The sequence below is a fragment of the Dendrobates tinctorius genome, unplaced genomic scaffold (assembly GCF_039654945.1).
Source record: "Dendrobates tinctorius isolate UK_male_01 unplaced genomic scaffold, ASM3965494v1 ptg000016l, whole genome shotgun sequence".
NCBI classification, from domain to species: domain Eukaryota; kingdom Metazoa; phylum Chordata; class Amphibia; order Anura; family Dendrobatidae; genus Dendrobates; species Dendrobates tinctorius.
The window spans coordinates 34,388,848-34,404,195 of NW_027361684.1; the positions used below are offsets into that span (position 1 = coordinate 34,388,848).

Genomic DNA, 15,348 nt, shown 5'->3' on the forward strand with positions numbered 1-15,348 from the left:
GGCAACAGGGTTGGCACCAGCACCCTCCGCACCAGGGCAAGTGTCAGGGCCCTGAGCAGGAAGGGGTACCCACTCACCGTCATGGACATTGGTGCACTTTGGGTCCCCACCACTTGTTTAGGCCCCCGTTACTTGCAATACTTACCTCTCCCCGTTCCTCCACAGCGCTGTCTTCTGACTGTGACGTTTCAGGACAGAGGGCGCGATGACATCATATTTGTGCACCCTCTGCCTGAATAGTCAGTGCAGCGAGCCGGAAGACAGCAACACTGAGTCCGGAGCAGAGCAGCAGCCAGCGAGCAGAGATGAATATTTCATTTTTTTTAATGTTTGGAGCATTGTATGGGTCCAGCATATACTGGACCATTATATAGGGCCCATCATACACTGGACCATTATATGGGGACCATCATATACTGGAACATTATATGGGGTCCATTATATAGTGGAGCATTATATGGGGCCCATCATATACTGGGGCATTTTATGGTCCCCATCATATACTGGAGCTTTTTATGGGGGCCAGGCATATACTGGAGCATTGTAGGGGACCCATTATATATGGAGCAATGTATGGAACACATCATATACTGGAGCATTATATGGGACCCATCATATACTATATGGAGCATTATATGGGGCCCATCAATTACTCTATGGAGCATTATATATGGCCCATTATGTAAGGAGCAATATATGGGGCTCATTATTCTGTATGGAGCAATATATGGGGTTTATTATGCTGTGTGAAACATTATATGGGGTCCATTATTCTGTATGGAGCAATATATGGGGCTCATTATACTATATGGAGCAATATATGTGGCTCATTATACTGTATGGAGCATTATATTGGGCTTAGAATTTTGTATGGAACACTATGTGGTGCCCATAATACTGTTTGGAGCAATATATGGGGCTCATTATACTGTATGGAGCATTATATGGGGCTCATTATACTGTATGGAGCATTATATGGGGCTCATTATACTGTATGGAGCACTCTGTGGTGCCCATTATACTGTATAGAGCAATATATGGGGCTCATTATTCTGTATAGAGCACTATGTGGTGCCAATAATACTTTATGAAGAAATATATGGTTCTCATTATTCTCTATGGAGCACTATGTGGTGCCCATTTTACTGTATGGAGCAATATATGGATCACATTATTCTGTATGGAGCACTATATGGTGCACATAATACTGTATGGGGGATTATACTGTCTGGTTTCTGACCTATTATAGAATTTATAATAGATATCACTCATGTAATGTAAGAAGTGAAATCTTTGGTATGGTACTATACCTATATTTCTCTGCCGTATCGGTGCATCATGAATCGTGGTATTTGGAGACTCTTTCGCCCGGGGCCCACAAAAACCTGGAGCTAGCTCTGACCGGCAATATAACAATTTTGCTGGAGACAGAAACTCATGCACTATTAAATAGTAGTAAATAGTAGTTGTTGCAATATATACAATAATAAGAATTATTCCATCACTAATAATAGTCGCAAATCTAAATAATGATCTAAATAAAAAAAAAATCATCTCTGATGAAACCCATATTATACTAATGTCACCTTAAAAATCCTCCAAATGTATTAGATTCAGGAGAGTGGTTTCATGGTTCTTACGAGATGGCACGTCACTCCATTGAAACTTCACAAATATAATTCCACTTATGACCCCAACTCCTGGGCATGGGTTTAAGAGCCGGGCTTATATTTTCGCATGTAGTAGTCACTCATTATGATAGGAAACTATTGTTAAAGCATGGTCCGAAACACGTCTCAGCTCACTAACCAATGTTACTTAAAGCTCATTGGTCCTCTTGAAAAATATCTAGCATGTCTCCCACTATCATACTAATCTTTAATAGTATTGGTATTCTCATATTGGCCGAAGGGTTCTTTTGGACCCAATTAAGCTCCAGGTCCAGGGTGTGATTGCAACCCCTACACCTATTGTAGTTACGCCACTTTTTTGTCACCCTACAATCAGCAGCTTGCAGCTTTTCTTGGATAAAATCTGTAAACCCAAATTTTTACTAATCAGACACATGCTTACAGCCAATAGGATTCTGATACCCAGTTCACGGAGATCCAAAAAGTCATCTTTTAAATAGTAGAAACAAATAGTTGACCTAATATTCTGACTCTAGGAATTTACCAGCTGAGAGTTTAGAAACATTCTTTAAAGAGGTCTGGACTCCACTGCATAAACTCTTGACTTCTGATGCAATCCTAAACATAACTTCAGTTGTTGAGCTTTTCTGTAGATAAAGTCAGCTGACCAGCAGTCTAAACCTTCACTCTCATATACTTGTGAGGGATGGATAGGGCCGTAGTCATGGCCGAGGACACCGGTGTATTTGTGCCCTGGCCTCCCATCACATGAAAATAGGCTCCATTACTCTGCATACCTGTGGCTTCACTTTTTGCACCGTCAGGGTCCTCTCTGCGTTGCTGAAGGCTCTCTATGGACGGTTACGCATAAATAGAGACACAGTCCATTTCAACTTTCAAAAGAACAATTTTACTGATTTCCTTACGCAGCACATCCATATTCTTCACAGCATTAACAACAGGTTCCACATTGCACATTTCTTCCTCTTTCCCTGCACTTCTCTCTCTGTCACACAGCACATACCCGGGTCGGACCGTATGGTACTGTTCCTCAGCGTCCTCCCTGTTCAGCTCTGCTACGGATAGATATTCTCTAGTCAGCCTTCGAAGTCAGCTGCCACATGGTGAGCGACCTGCCCTGTTGTACTGTCTCCTGCGGTGGCACAGTGTCCTCCCGGGCCAATCTTACTGCATCTGGGGGTTAACTCAGCTGTTTCGCCCCGGATCTGAGGGCATCAGCCCATGCGATAAGTTGCCACATTATGGAACCACCTGCGTCCCTGTACTCCCACTGTTTCTGTCTTAAGCTTCTGTTCCAAGACTGCTGTGGCCCACTGCTGCGGATGGCTGGGCTTCTCCCTTAACAAACGTTGCGTGGTCACTGCTATCATTCTGGGCTCTATAGCCTGTGCAGGCGGTTTAGACACCCTGGTCCGACTCACTACTTTGAGGAAGTCTTCCCTCTCTTAGCTTCAGTTGACCCCTCCAAGTTTAACTGCTTTCACTATGCTATATTACATCAACTATACTGCCCCATCTAGTGGACAGAAATGGGTACTACACTTTCCCTAATAACAGGTACAAAAAATAACAAATATATATATTATGTACATAGCAGCATTGTTATAACACTAAGGAAGGGAGTGAGGTATTACACGGTCCCGGTACACCCCTTACATACTTGCCGTGATATCTGATTGACTATTCACTTGAAACACCTCAAAAAACTTGGTTTGGCACATCTTTAATTTTGCTGATAAATGTTAATGTTTGTTAACCAATTGCTTTGATAGTACTCAACGTCTGTATTATCCGCTATTACTGCATTGACTGTTATTTTTAAAAATCAACAAAAATAATTTATAAAGAAAGTTTGCATTAAGTGATATGGTAAACTGTGCCAAGAAATGCATGGATGGAGAAAAACAGGATAGAGTTGCATGTAGCGTATGAATGAATGCATACGACTAATAAATTATTAATGAGACTTGAATGTTCGAGTTGCCGCTCTGTACCGGACCCTCTACTTGCCTTGTGCCCTTTGTAAGAGCGGGCGTCTTCTTATGTGGCAGGGGTGACTTTGAACCCCCTTATACACCAGTGCATATGTCCAACTACTAAGTCTACACCCCTGGATGAGGATTGTGCAAGAGATAATTATTATTTTTATTTTTATATCAACCTTTGTTAAATAAAGAGGTAAAGAGTAAAGAGGTATTCACTTTTGTCACTGAATCCTTCCTTTACGTTGTATGGGTATTTTCACAGTGTGAATATAGACGACTACATTCTGTGCATTATTTATTACTTTCAGAAATTATGCAAATTTGTAAAATATTGAAAAATGTCTCTAAACTATTTTTTACAAACAAATTTCTTACCGGTAACCCAAGAAACTTTATCACTCCTAACAGAACAGCATGGCAAGAAGGAGCCTAAATTAACAAGGGCTCCTTGGAAATTGTGCTTCATCCTTGATAAACATCCTCTGTCACCTTTAGATGCTCTGCAACAAAGAGACAATGAAATGCATGTCTTATGGAGGTCACAACAAACAGTTAATCCATATGTACCTGCATAGGTGGTCTAGTTTGTTCAGGTATTCCATAATAAAACTATATGATGCAAGTCATTACCGGTTTTGGATGGGAAGATGGCTTTATATTCAGAAATTAATGGGTTTGTCCATTTTAAAATGTTATTGTTCCATAGAGTTGTAGAGGTCCATAATATCAAACGGAGCTGTTGTACGCCCTCCCCGGGTACAGCACTGCCTGTCTGCTGCTGCTCCCATCTTTGTTGGTTGGCAGCTGCAGTGAAATCACTTCTATAACACTCGTGTTTGGGTTCACCAGGTCAGGTGGATCCGCTAAGCTTCTGGTACGGTTGGACACAGGGATCACATGCTTTGGTGCAGCTTCAAGGTGATGCGTGGAATCGTAAGGATTAAGACTAACTGGAAATTCAGGATCAGTTGAACAGATGGACTGGAACCCAACATGGATGAATGCAAGCTGAAACACGGTAGCACGTACCAAACAAGGAACACTAAAGTCTCACTCCCAAGACACAGATGTGTGTGTTTCAATGGGGTTTAAATGAGGTGTAAAGAGATGTTGTCATTGATCCACGTCGAGCAACCTGCAAAACCCAACATGGAGCGAAGAAGAGGCCAGTGGACCCAGAAGAATGGAGTGTAGCCTGGGATACCCAAGGACAAGTGTGCAACAGCTTGTAACCACTGCAGCCTGTCTTTGGGTTTAGCTGTTCTGCTGATGTAGCTGGTACCAACTACTGAGTCCAGTGATTGGCTGCAGCAGTTACTAGACCTGTAGTTGTGATGTTACTGCTGCAGCCGGTCAACAAAGACTGGATCGGCAGAGAAGAAGCAGCACTATAAGTTGGGAGGGAGACTAACAGCTCTAAATGAAAGAGCAGGAGGGCCTGTTTTAGTAAGCTGTTCACTAAAATAGTGTGTAAAGGCAGCAGCTAGTGGGTTATTTTGCATTTTGTGCAGGACCACAGATTTTCTAAAACTAGCCTTGGTTATATTTGTATTGTGGACAGCTGTGGTATGAGGGCAGTATTGCTGCTTTGTATATACAGTGGGGAAAAAAGTATTTAATCAGCCACCAATTGTGCAAGTTCTCCCACTTAAAAACATGAGAGGCCTGTAACGGACATCATAGGTAGACCGCAACTATGAGAGTCAAAATGAGAAAACAAATCCAGAAAATCACCTTGTCTGATTTGGCAAGATTTATTTTGCAAATTAGGGTGGAAAATAAGTATTTGGTCATTAACAAAAGTTCATCTCAATATTTTGTTATATATCCTTTGTTGGCAATGACAGAGGTCAAACGTTTTCTGTAAGTCTTCACAAGGTTGGCACATACTGTCGGTGGTATGAAAAAAAATCAGAAAAAAGCGCATTATGAACGTGCAAAATCACAATTTTTATTCATAATTATAAAAAGACAAAAAACCACATGTACATATTACAAAATTACAAAGAAGGTGCCAATAGTGCAAAGTCATGAGCCCAAGTGAAAAAAGTAACACTTATTTTTTAGTATAGCATATCTGTCACTTGAATTAGCATGTAACGACATTTTTTGTAATATGTCACTTTAATATTACACTTGACACGTTTATGTTTTTGTCATTCTATATTAGCATGCTTGTCACTTGAATTTGCATGTCTCACTTCTGCCGATTTTTGTTCTTGGCACTGATGTATATTTTGATCACTATGACGTTTAATTGCAGCCTGTTATTATATTTGCATATCTCTTATGATCACATATGTGGGGATATGTGATGGTATAACTATTTTGTATGTGTGTGTTCCAGCTTTGATAGTTGCGCTAGGTGCAATTCCTGGCTGGTGCGCATGCGCGTTCGGCTTCAGGCATGTCTTCAGGTGACGGTGCCAGTCCACCACGGTGGGCGTCGCGCGGCCCTGATGTCTCTGCCCACGTACCCCACGTGGGTCGCGAAGTCGGGTCCGGCCGTGTGGCTCCCCGTTGTGGCGCCTTCCCTGACGACATTTGACCCGGATGCGTGGGTGGCACATGCGCTGACATACAGCCACTGCAGCAGCGTCGTCTCGGTGAGGAGACCTTAATAAACTACAACTACCAGCATCCTCCAGGCTTATTTCCTGTCCTCTATGATTGGATGTTTTGTATGTATGATTCTTGTGATTGGCTAGATGTGCACAAACATGTGCACAAACAGAATTCTTTCGGCATAATAAACTACAAATACCATCATTCTTTGGGCCTATTGTTTGATGTATGTGATTGGTTAATTTTTTTTGAGGTAAAGCAGGATTGGTTAAGGGAGATATTTAATGAGCTTGCTGAGGTCATGATGCCACTATCCCTGACGAAGGCACGACGCTGAAACGCGCGTCGGGGAAGCGGCACCATCACTGCAAGCTTGGTAGGTCACTACTATGGATGTTTCTTTGATATGATTCTTTGCATCTAGTAGCACAACTCTGATGATTTCTATGTATGGGACTATTTTTTACTGAGGCTGTTAGTACAATGTATAATTACATGGAATCCATGAATATAACGATACAATAATCCTTACATGCCCAGTGTTGGTGTCGCTTTTGTAGTTCATTTGGGCTCATGACTTTGCACTATTGGCACCTTCTTTGTAATTTTGTAATAAGTACATGTGGTTTTATGTCTTTTTATAACTATGAATAAAAATTGAGATTTTGCACGTTCATTATGCGCTTTTTCTGATTTTTTCATATATATGTCCGTAGAACAGCTTCATATTTGGTATGACTGGAATTATTATGGTTATTTATGAATTTTGGTAGTTTGCTGGGGTTAATTTCTAACAGTGTTGCTACTGTAGGTGGTATATTGGCCCATTCCTCCATGCAGATCTCCTCTAGAGCAGTGATGTTTTGGGCCTGTCGCTGGGCAGCACGGACTTTCAAATCCCTCCAAAGGTTTTCTATAGGGTTGAAATCTGAAGACTGGCTAGGCCACTTCAGGACCTTATGCTTCTTACGCAGCCACTCCTTTGCTGCCCTGGTGGTGTGCTTGGGATCATTATCATGCTGAAAGACCCATCCATTTTTCATCTTCAATGCCCTTGCTGATGAAAGGAGGTTTGCAATCAAAATCTCACGATACATGGCCCCATACCTTCTTTCATGTACATGGATCAGTCATCCTGGTCCATTTGCAAGGAAACAGTCCCAAAGCATGATTTTGTCACCCCCACGCTTCACAGTAGGTATGATGTTCTTTGGATGCAACTCAGCATTCTGTCTCCTCCAAACACAACAAGTTTTGTTCCTACCAAACAGTTCTACTTTGGTTTCATCAGACCATATAACATTCTCCCAATACTCTTCTGGATAATCCAAATGCTCTCTAGCAAACTTCAGACGGGCCCGGACATGTACTGGTTTAAACAGGGGGGCACGTCTGACACTGCAGGATCTGAGTCCCTGGTGGCGTAGTGTGTTAGCCTTTGTTATGGTGGTCCCATCTCTATGCAGGTCATTCACTAGGTCCCCCCGTGTGGTTCTGGGGTTTTTGCTCACTGTGCTTGTGATCATTTTAACCCTATGGGGTGAGATCTTGCATGGAACCCCACATCGAGGGAGATTATCAGTGGTCTTGTATGTATTCCATTTAGTTTTTATTGCTCCCACAGTTGATTTCATCACACCAGGCTGTTTGCCTATTGCAGATTCAGTCTTCCCAGTCTTTGTTTCTGGTGTCCTTCGACAGCTCTTTGGTCTTCACCATAGTCAGGGGTGAACCTAGCCTCTCTGCCGCCTGAGGTGAACTGCACAACGGCGCCCCCCCTAGTAAATTTTTAAAATCGGTAGTAATTAATCTGGTTCATACAGATTCATGTCTATCCTGTAAAAATTTGTATAATAGTGGACATTTTAATTTAGAGAAATAGAGAAAAGATGTCTGAACACAAGGATATCAGCGCCATCACTGCACATACAAGAACCACACAGAAGAATCCAGAAGAGGGGTCTATATATCGCACACGATGTGTATGACCTGTATACACCATACGCTACACTCTATATACCGCACATGATGTGTATGACCTGTATACACCATACACTACAGTTTATATACCACACACGATGTGTATGGCCTGTATACACCATATACTACACTCTATACACCTCACACGATGTGTATGACCTGTATACACCATACACTCCACTCTATATACCGCACACGATGTGTATGACCTGTATACACCATACACTCCACTCTATATACCGCACACGATGTGTATGACCTGTATACACCATACACTCCACTCTATATACCGCACACGATGTGTATGACCTGTATACACCATACACTCCACTCTATATACCGCACACGATGTATATGACCTGTATACATCATACACTACAGTCTATATATCGCACATGATGTGAAAATAGTCATTTTTCATTAAGCTGGGGCTATATGTTGACTTTGGCCATGAAACAGTAGCTTCTATAATGCAGGTGAATGGGGTCGCATTGTGACCCGCTAGGTACCGCCACAAAGAATCAGAACCAGTTGGATTTTTTTAAAACTTGATTGTCACAGTTGCAATACCTTGTTGGTCATAATGCGACCCCGTCAATGGAGCAGCAGTAGCCTAGAGCAATTTTTGGCCGTTTATGTCACAGTCAATGTCACCTTCTTTGATGTAATGGACGTGAAAGGTATATAAATGCTATTCAAAACAATGTACATATTTTATGACATTTTCTTAGTAAATATTAATATAAAACTGATTAGCTGTGGTGCGGGGGGGACCAACTTAACCCCTTAACGACCGCCGATACGCCTTTTAACGGCGGTAATTAAGGGTACTTAAACCACAGCGCCGTTAATTCACGGCGCTGTGATTTAAGTGAATAGCGCCCCCCAGTGTCGGATTTTCTCCGGGGTCTCGGCTGCCAGGGGTAGCCGAGACCCCAGAGAACATGAATCGGTCGGTTTTTACCGACCCCCGCTTTTGCGATCGCCGTTATTAACCCTATAACGGCGACCGCAAAAAAAAAAAAAGCCGCGATTTTACATTTAATTTCTCTTTCCTCTGATGTGATCGCACATCAGAGGATAGAGAAATAGGGTCCCCGATCCCCCCGGTCCCCTCCCGGTACCTCTCCCTTGTCCTCCGTCCCCTCCCGGTGGTCCCGCGCCCGCCGGCGTCATCCGATGGGCGCCACCATCTTGAAAATGGCGGGCGCATGCGCAGTGCGCCCGCCGGGAATCTGCTGGCTCCGGCTGGTAGATTCCATTCATTATTTTGATCACCATGATAAACGATCATAGTGATCAAAATAATAAAAATAGTACATAACCCCCCTTTTATCACCCCCTTATTCTGGCACACATAATGAAATAAAAAAAATATTTTTTTTTTCAGTTTTCCATAAGGGTTAGGGTTAGGGTTAGGCTAGGGTTAGGGCTAGGGCTAGGGTTAGGGGTTAGGGTTGGGCTAGGGTTAAGGGTTAGGGTTGGGGCGAACTAGGATTAGGGTTAGGAATTAGGGTTGGGATTAGGGTTAGGGGTGTGTTGGGGTTAGGGTTGGAGCAAGAATTGAGGGGTTTCCACTATTTACCAACTTTGGGGGTCTAAAAAAAATCACTTTTGTGGAAATAAAAAAGACTTTTTATTTTCACGGCTCTGCGTTTATAAACTTCTGTGGCGCGCTTGGGGGTTCAAAGTGCTCACCACACATCTAGATAAGTTCCTTAGGGGGTCTAATTTCCAAAATGGGGTCACTTGTGGGGGGTTTCCACTGTTTAGGCCCATCAGGGGCTCTGCAAACGCAACATGATGCCCGCAGACCATTCCATCAAAGTCTGCATTCCAAAATGGCACTCCTTCCCTTCCGAGCTCTCCCATGCGCCCAAACAGTGGTTCCCCCCCACATATGGGGTATCAGCGTACTCAGGACAAATTGCATAATAACTGTGGGGGTATGATTTCTCCTGTTACCCTTGTAAAAATAAAAATTTGGGGGTGAAAAGATCATTTTTGTGGAAAAAAAATGGATTTCTTATTTTCACGGCTCTACGTTATAAACTTCTGTGAAGCACTTGAAGGTTCAAAGTGCTCACCACACATCTAGATAAGTTCCTTCATGGGTCTAGTTTCCAAAATGGAGTCACTTGTTGGGGGTTTCCACTGTTTAGGCCCATCAGGGGCTCTGCAAACGCAACATGATGCCCGCAGACCATTCCATCAAAGTCTGCATTCCAAAATGGCACTCCTTCCCTTCCAAGCTCTCCCATGCACCCAAACAGTGGTTCCTCCCCACATATGGGGTATCAGCGTACTCAGGACAAATCGCATAATAACTGTGTGGGTATGATTTCTCCTGTTACCCTTGTAAAAATAAAAATTTGGGGGCGAAAAGATCATTTTTGTGGAAAAAAAAATGGATTTCTTATTTTCACGGCTCTACGTTATAAACTTCTGTGAAGCACTTGAAGGTTGAAAGTGCTCACCACACATCTAGATAACTAGAACTACTGATGGAGTCATTTTGACTCCTTTCGTTTTTTATTTCTCTTCTGTGACTACATTTTTCAGAATTCCGGCTTGAAACTCGGTGACTTGTCCTCAAATATGATGTGAAAAAAGATTTTGTGAGAATAAATAATTTTGGTGAAAAATTTGCGCGTTTTTTTCAAAATTTACCAAGAACTACTGAACAGAGTCATTTTGACTCCCTACTATATTTTGAGGTCCTTTTGTCACTAAATGTTGCTATAAAGTTTTGTGCATAATTTTTTCACTCTGTCTTATTTACCCTGATGTTCATATAGATGTAGTTCAATTTACATGTCAACTTTTCACATTTTTCTTGTGTTTTACCTGCTTGTATTACTGTGTAATACTGAACAAAATAGCTTGTTTACTCTAGGCTCTTATCTTATCAGATTTGATGAGAAATCTACTCGATCGGAGAGACTGCAAATGGACAAGTTTGCTCTATTTTCTACTGTGTGGGACAGGTTTATTGAAAATTGTATTGCGTGTTACAAACCTGGCCCATACATAACGGTGGTTGAGCAACTTTTCCCAAGCAAAACTAGGTGTCCATTCACGCAGTACATGCCTTCCAAACCAGATAAATATGGCCACAAATATTGGCTAGCTGTTGATAAGGAGAGCAAATATCTGGCAAATGGCTTCCCTTATCTAGGCAAAAGATGACACACGCCGTGCTGAGGACCGTTTAGCTGACCATGTGGTAATGAAGTTATTGGACCCGTTTTTGAAAAAAGGTCGCAATGTTACAACCGATAATTATTTTACTTCAGTAAAATTAGCTAAACAGCTAAAAAGCAAAGGAACAACCATCGTGGGAACACTGAACAAGATAAGGCGAGAAGTGCCTAAAGAAATAAAATCCATGAAAGAGGAATTGTACAACACTAAAGTGTTTAGAAATGAAGACAATTTTACACTTACAGTATATCAAGGAAAGCCCAACAAAAATGTTGTCATTTTGAGTTCCGTCCATCCAGATGTTGTTGTTGCGTCTGATTCCGCTAAAAAAACTCCAGAAACGGTAAAGTTTTACAATGAAACAAAATATGGAGTAGATGTAGTGGATCAGATGGCACGAAAATATACCACACGAACATGCACAAGGAGATGGCCTGTTCATGCATTTGAAAATGCCTTAGACTTTGCGGGTATAAATGCATGGATAATATTCAAGGAGATTACCCACCAAAAAATGTCACGCAAGGCATTTTTGCAAACGCTTGTGAGAGAGTTGAGTGGTCCTTATGTCACAGATAGGGAAAAGGGTTCCACGTCCCAAGTTTCTACATGCTCAGAAGTGATGGTTCAAACAAAATTTTGCCAGATCAAAGAAAAGTGCAAGAAAAATAGATCTGTCGGCAATTGTAAGACTTGTGGTAAGTCTTTGTGTGGGCAATGTACTGCCATAAATCAAAGGCAATGCCTAAAATGCGAAACACCAAATGTTTAGAAGGTGAATTCTGCGCCATATTTTCATTTTTATGCTCCTCCACCTACATTTTCTCTGCTTTTTGTTCTTCAGTTGTTTATATGTGTGCACTTGAATAAAAAAAATGTTTGAAAAACGTCTATTATAATTATTGTTATTTTCTGTAGAAAAATAAGAAAAGCAGAAAAAAAACAATCAAAAGCATTACTGTTGGATCTCACAATAATAATACATTACAAAAAATATAATTATTAATAAATAACCAAAAATGAAACTCTAAAAATAAACGAAAACAAGCAAGGAGTCAAAATGACTCCTTTCAGTAGTTCTAGGCGGGGTCACGAGTCCAGTAGTCCTAGTGGTCTAGTTTCCAAAATGGGGTCACTTGTTGGAGTTTTCCACTGTTTAGGCACACTAAGGGCTCTCCGAACGCAACATGGCATCCGATCTTAATTCCAGCCAATTCTGCGTTGAAAAAGTCAAACGGTGCTCCATCCCTTGCGAGCTTTGCCGTGTGCTGAAAAAGGGGTTTACCCCCACATATGGGGTATCGGCGTATTCAGGAGAAATTGTACAACAAATTTTGTGGTTGATTTTCTCTTTTAACACTTGTGAAAATAAAAAAAATTGGTTCTGAAGTAATTTTTTTCCAAAAAAAAGTTAAATGTTAATTTTTTCCATCCACATTGCTTTCGTTCCTGTGAAGCACTTAAAGGGTTAATAAACTTCTTGAATGTGGTTTTGAGCACCTTGAGGGGTCTAGTTTTTAGAATGGTGCCACTTTTGGGTATTTTCTGTCATGTACACCCCTCAAAATGACTTTAAATATGATGTGGTCCCTAAAAAAAATGGCTTTGTAAATTTTGTTGTAAAAATGAGAAATCGCTGGTCAACTTTTAACCCTTATAACTTCCTAACAAAAAAAATTTTGCATCCAAAATTGTGCTGATGTAAAGTAGACATGTGGGAAATGTTATTTATTAAGAAATTTATGTGACAAATCTCTCTGATTTAAGGGCATAAAAATTTAAAGTTTTAAAATTGCAAAATTTTAAATTTTTTTGCCATATTTCTGTTTTTTTCATAAATAAACACAAGACTTATCGAAGAAATTTTACCACTAACATGAAGTACAATATGTCACGAAAAAACAATCTCAGAATCAGCGGGATCCATTAAAGCGTTCCAGAGTTATAACCTCATAAAGGGACAGTGGTCAGAATTGTAAAAATTGGCCTGGTCATTAAGCTGCAAACTGGCTCTGTCGCTAAGGGGTTAAGACCCCCTTAAATCCCCAAATAGTCACTCTACATTAAGGCTATGTGCCCACGTAGCGTTTTCCATGCAGAATATCCTGAGCGGAAACGCACACCCTCCTCCCAGGAAAACGCATGCGTTTTATGAAGCGCTTTTGTAAACGCTTTTGACGCTTTTCTTAAGTGTTTTCCTATGCGTTTTTGCTATACAATTGAATGTATGCGGAAACGTGTGCGTTACCGCAAAATTATTGAACATGCTGCGTTTTTTCCGCTTAGCGCTTCCGCAGCGGAAAAAACGCACCATTAGCACAACATGTGCAGATTCCATTATATTACATTGGATGCTTTTCTTAAGCGTTTCCGCAGCAGAAACGCTTGTCTAAAAGCGCTGCGGAAACGCTTAACCCCTTCCTGCCATCCGACGTACTATCCCGTCCACGGTACCCGGGCCCGTATGACCGGGGACGGGATAGTACGTCGGTGCGATCAGCGGCGCCCACGTGGTGAGCGCCGCTGATCGCGGCCGGGTGTCAGCTGATTATCACAGCTGACACCCGGCACTATGTGTCAGGGGCGGTCACGGACCACCCCCGACACGTTAACCCCTTGCACACCGCGATCAAACATGATCGCGGTGTACCGGGAGTTAAAGGGAAGCATCGGCAGGGAGGGGGCTCCCTCCGTGCTTCCCTGAGCCCCCCACGGCAGCGCAATGTGCAGCGCTGCTGCGGGGGGCTTCTATCCTCCAGGCCCCTGAATCCAAGATGGCGACGGGGGCCTTCGGGGACCTGAGGAAGCTGGCTTCCTCAGTGCCTGCAAAGCGCAGGCAAGAGGAAGTCTGCTTCAATGCCTGTGACAGATTGCTGATCTGTCACAGTGATGTGACAGATCAGCGATCTGTCACAGGACAGTGATGTCCCACCTGGGACTATGTAATAAAGTAAAAAAAAAAGTAAAAAAAAATGTAAAAATAAATAAAAAAAAATCGCCAAATAAATTAGTAAAAAAAAAAAAAATATTCCCCAATAAATTCATTTTTTGAAAATAATAAAAAAAACAAACAATAAAAGTACACATATTAGGTATCGCCGCGTCCGTAATGACCCACCCTATAAAACTGTCCCATTAGTTAACCCTTTTAGCGAACCCCTTAAAAAATAAAAATAAAAAACGAAGCAAAAAATAATGATTTATTATCATACCACCAAACAAAAAGTGTAATAACGCGCAATCAAAAAGACGCATATAAATATCCATGGTACCGCTGAAAACGTCATCTTGTCCCGCAAAAAACGAGCCACCACACAGCATCATCAGCGAAAAAATAAAAAAGTTATAGCTCACAGAATAAAGCAATGCAAAAATAATTATTTTTTATATAAAATAGTTTTCATTGCATAAAACCGACAAAAACATAAAAAAAGACCTAAATGAGGTATCGCTGTAACCGTACTGACCCGAAGAATAAAACCGCTTAATCAATTTTACCGCACGCGGAACGGTGTAAACGCACCCCCCCAAAAGAAATTCATGAAACGCTGGTTTTTGCTCATTCTGCGTCCCAAAAATAGGAATAAAAAGCGATCAAAAAATGTCACGTGCCCGAAAATGGTACCAATAAAAACGTCAACTCGTCCCGCAAAAAATAAGACCTCACATGACTCGGTGGGTCAAAATACGGAAAAATTATAGCTCACAATATGTGGTGATGCAAAAACTATTTTTACAATAAAAAGCGTCTTTTAGCGTGCGACAGCCGCCAAAAATAAAAACCGCCATAAATAGTAAATCAAACCCCCCGTTATCACCCCCTTAGTTAGGGAAAAATAATAAAACTAAAAAAAAAGTATTTATCTCCATTTTCCCGTTAGGGTAAGGCCGTGTGCACACGCTGCGGATTAGGTGCGGATTCATCCGCGCGGATTTTGTAAAATCCGCAGGTGAAACCGCAG

The 15,348-nt window shown here is 41.6% G+C and overlaps 1 protein-coding gene across 1 annotated transcript in view; it reads right to left on the reverse strand.

Moving 5' to 3' along the window:
• Positions 1-15,348, reverse strand: part of SCARF1 (scavenger receptor class F member 1) — a 104,588-nt gene that overhangs the window by 13,157 nt on the left and 76,083 nt on the right. Inside the window, exon 9 of the mRNA XM_073565662.1 lies at positions 4,013-4,137. Coding sequence (XP_073421763.1) covers positions 4,013-4,137 — 125 coding nt within the window. The remainder of the gene's footprint in view (positions 1-4,012; positions 4,138-15,348) is intronic.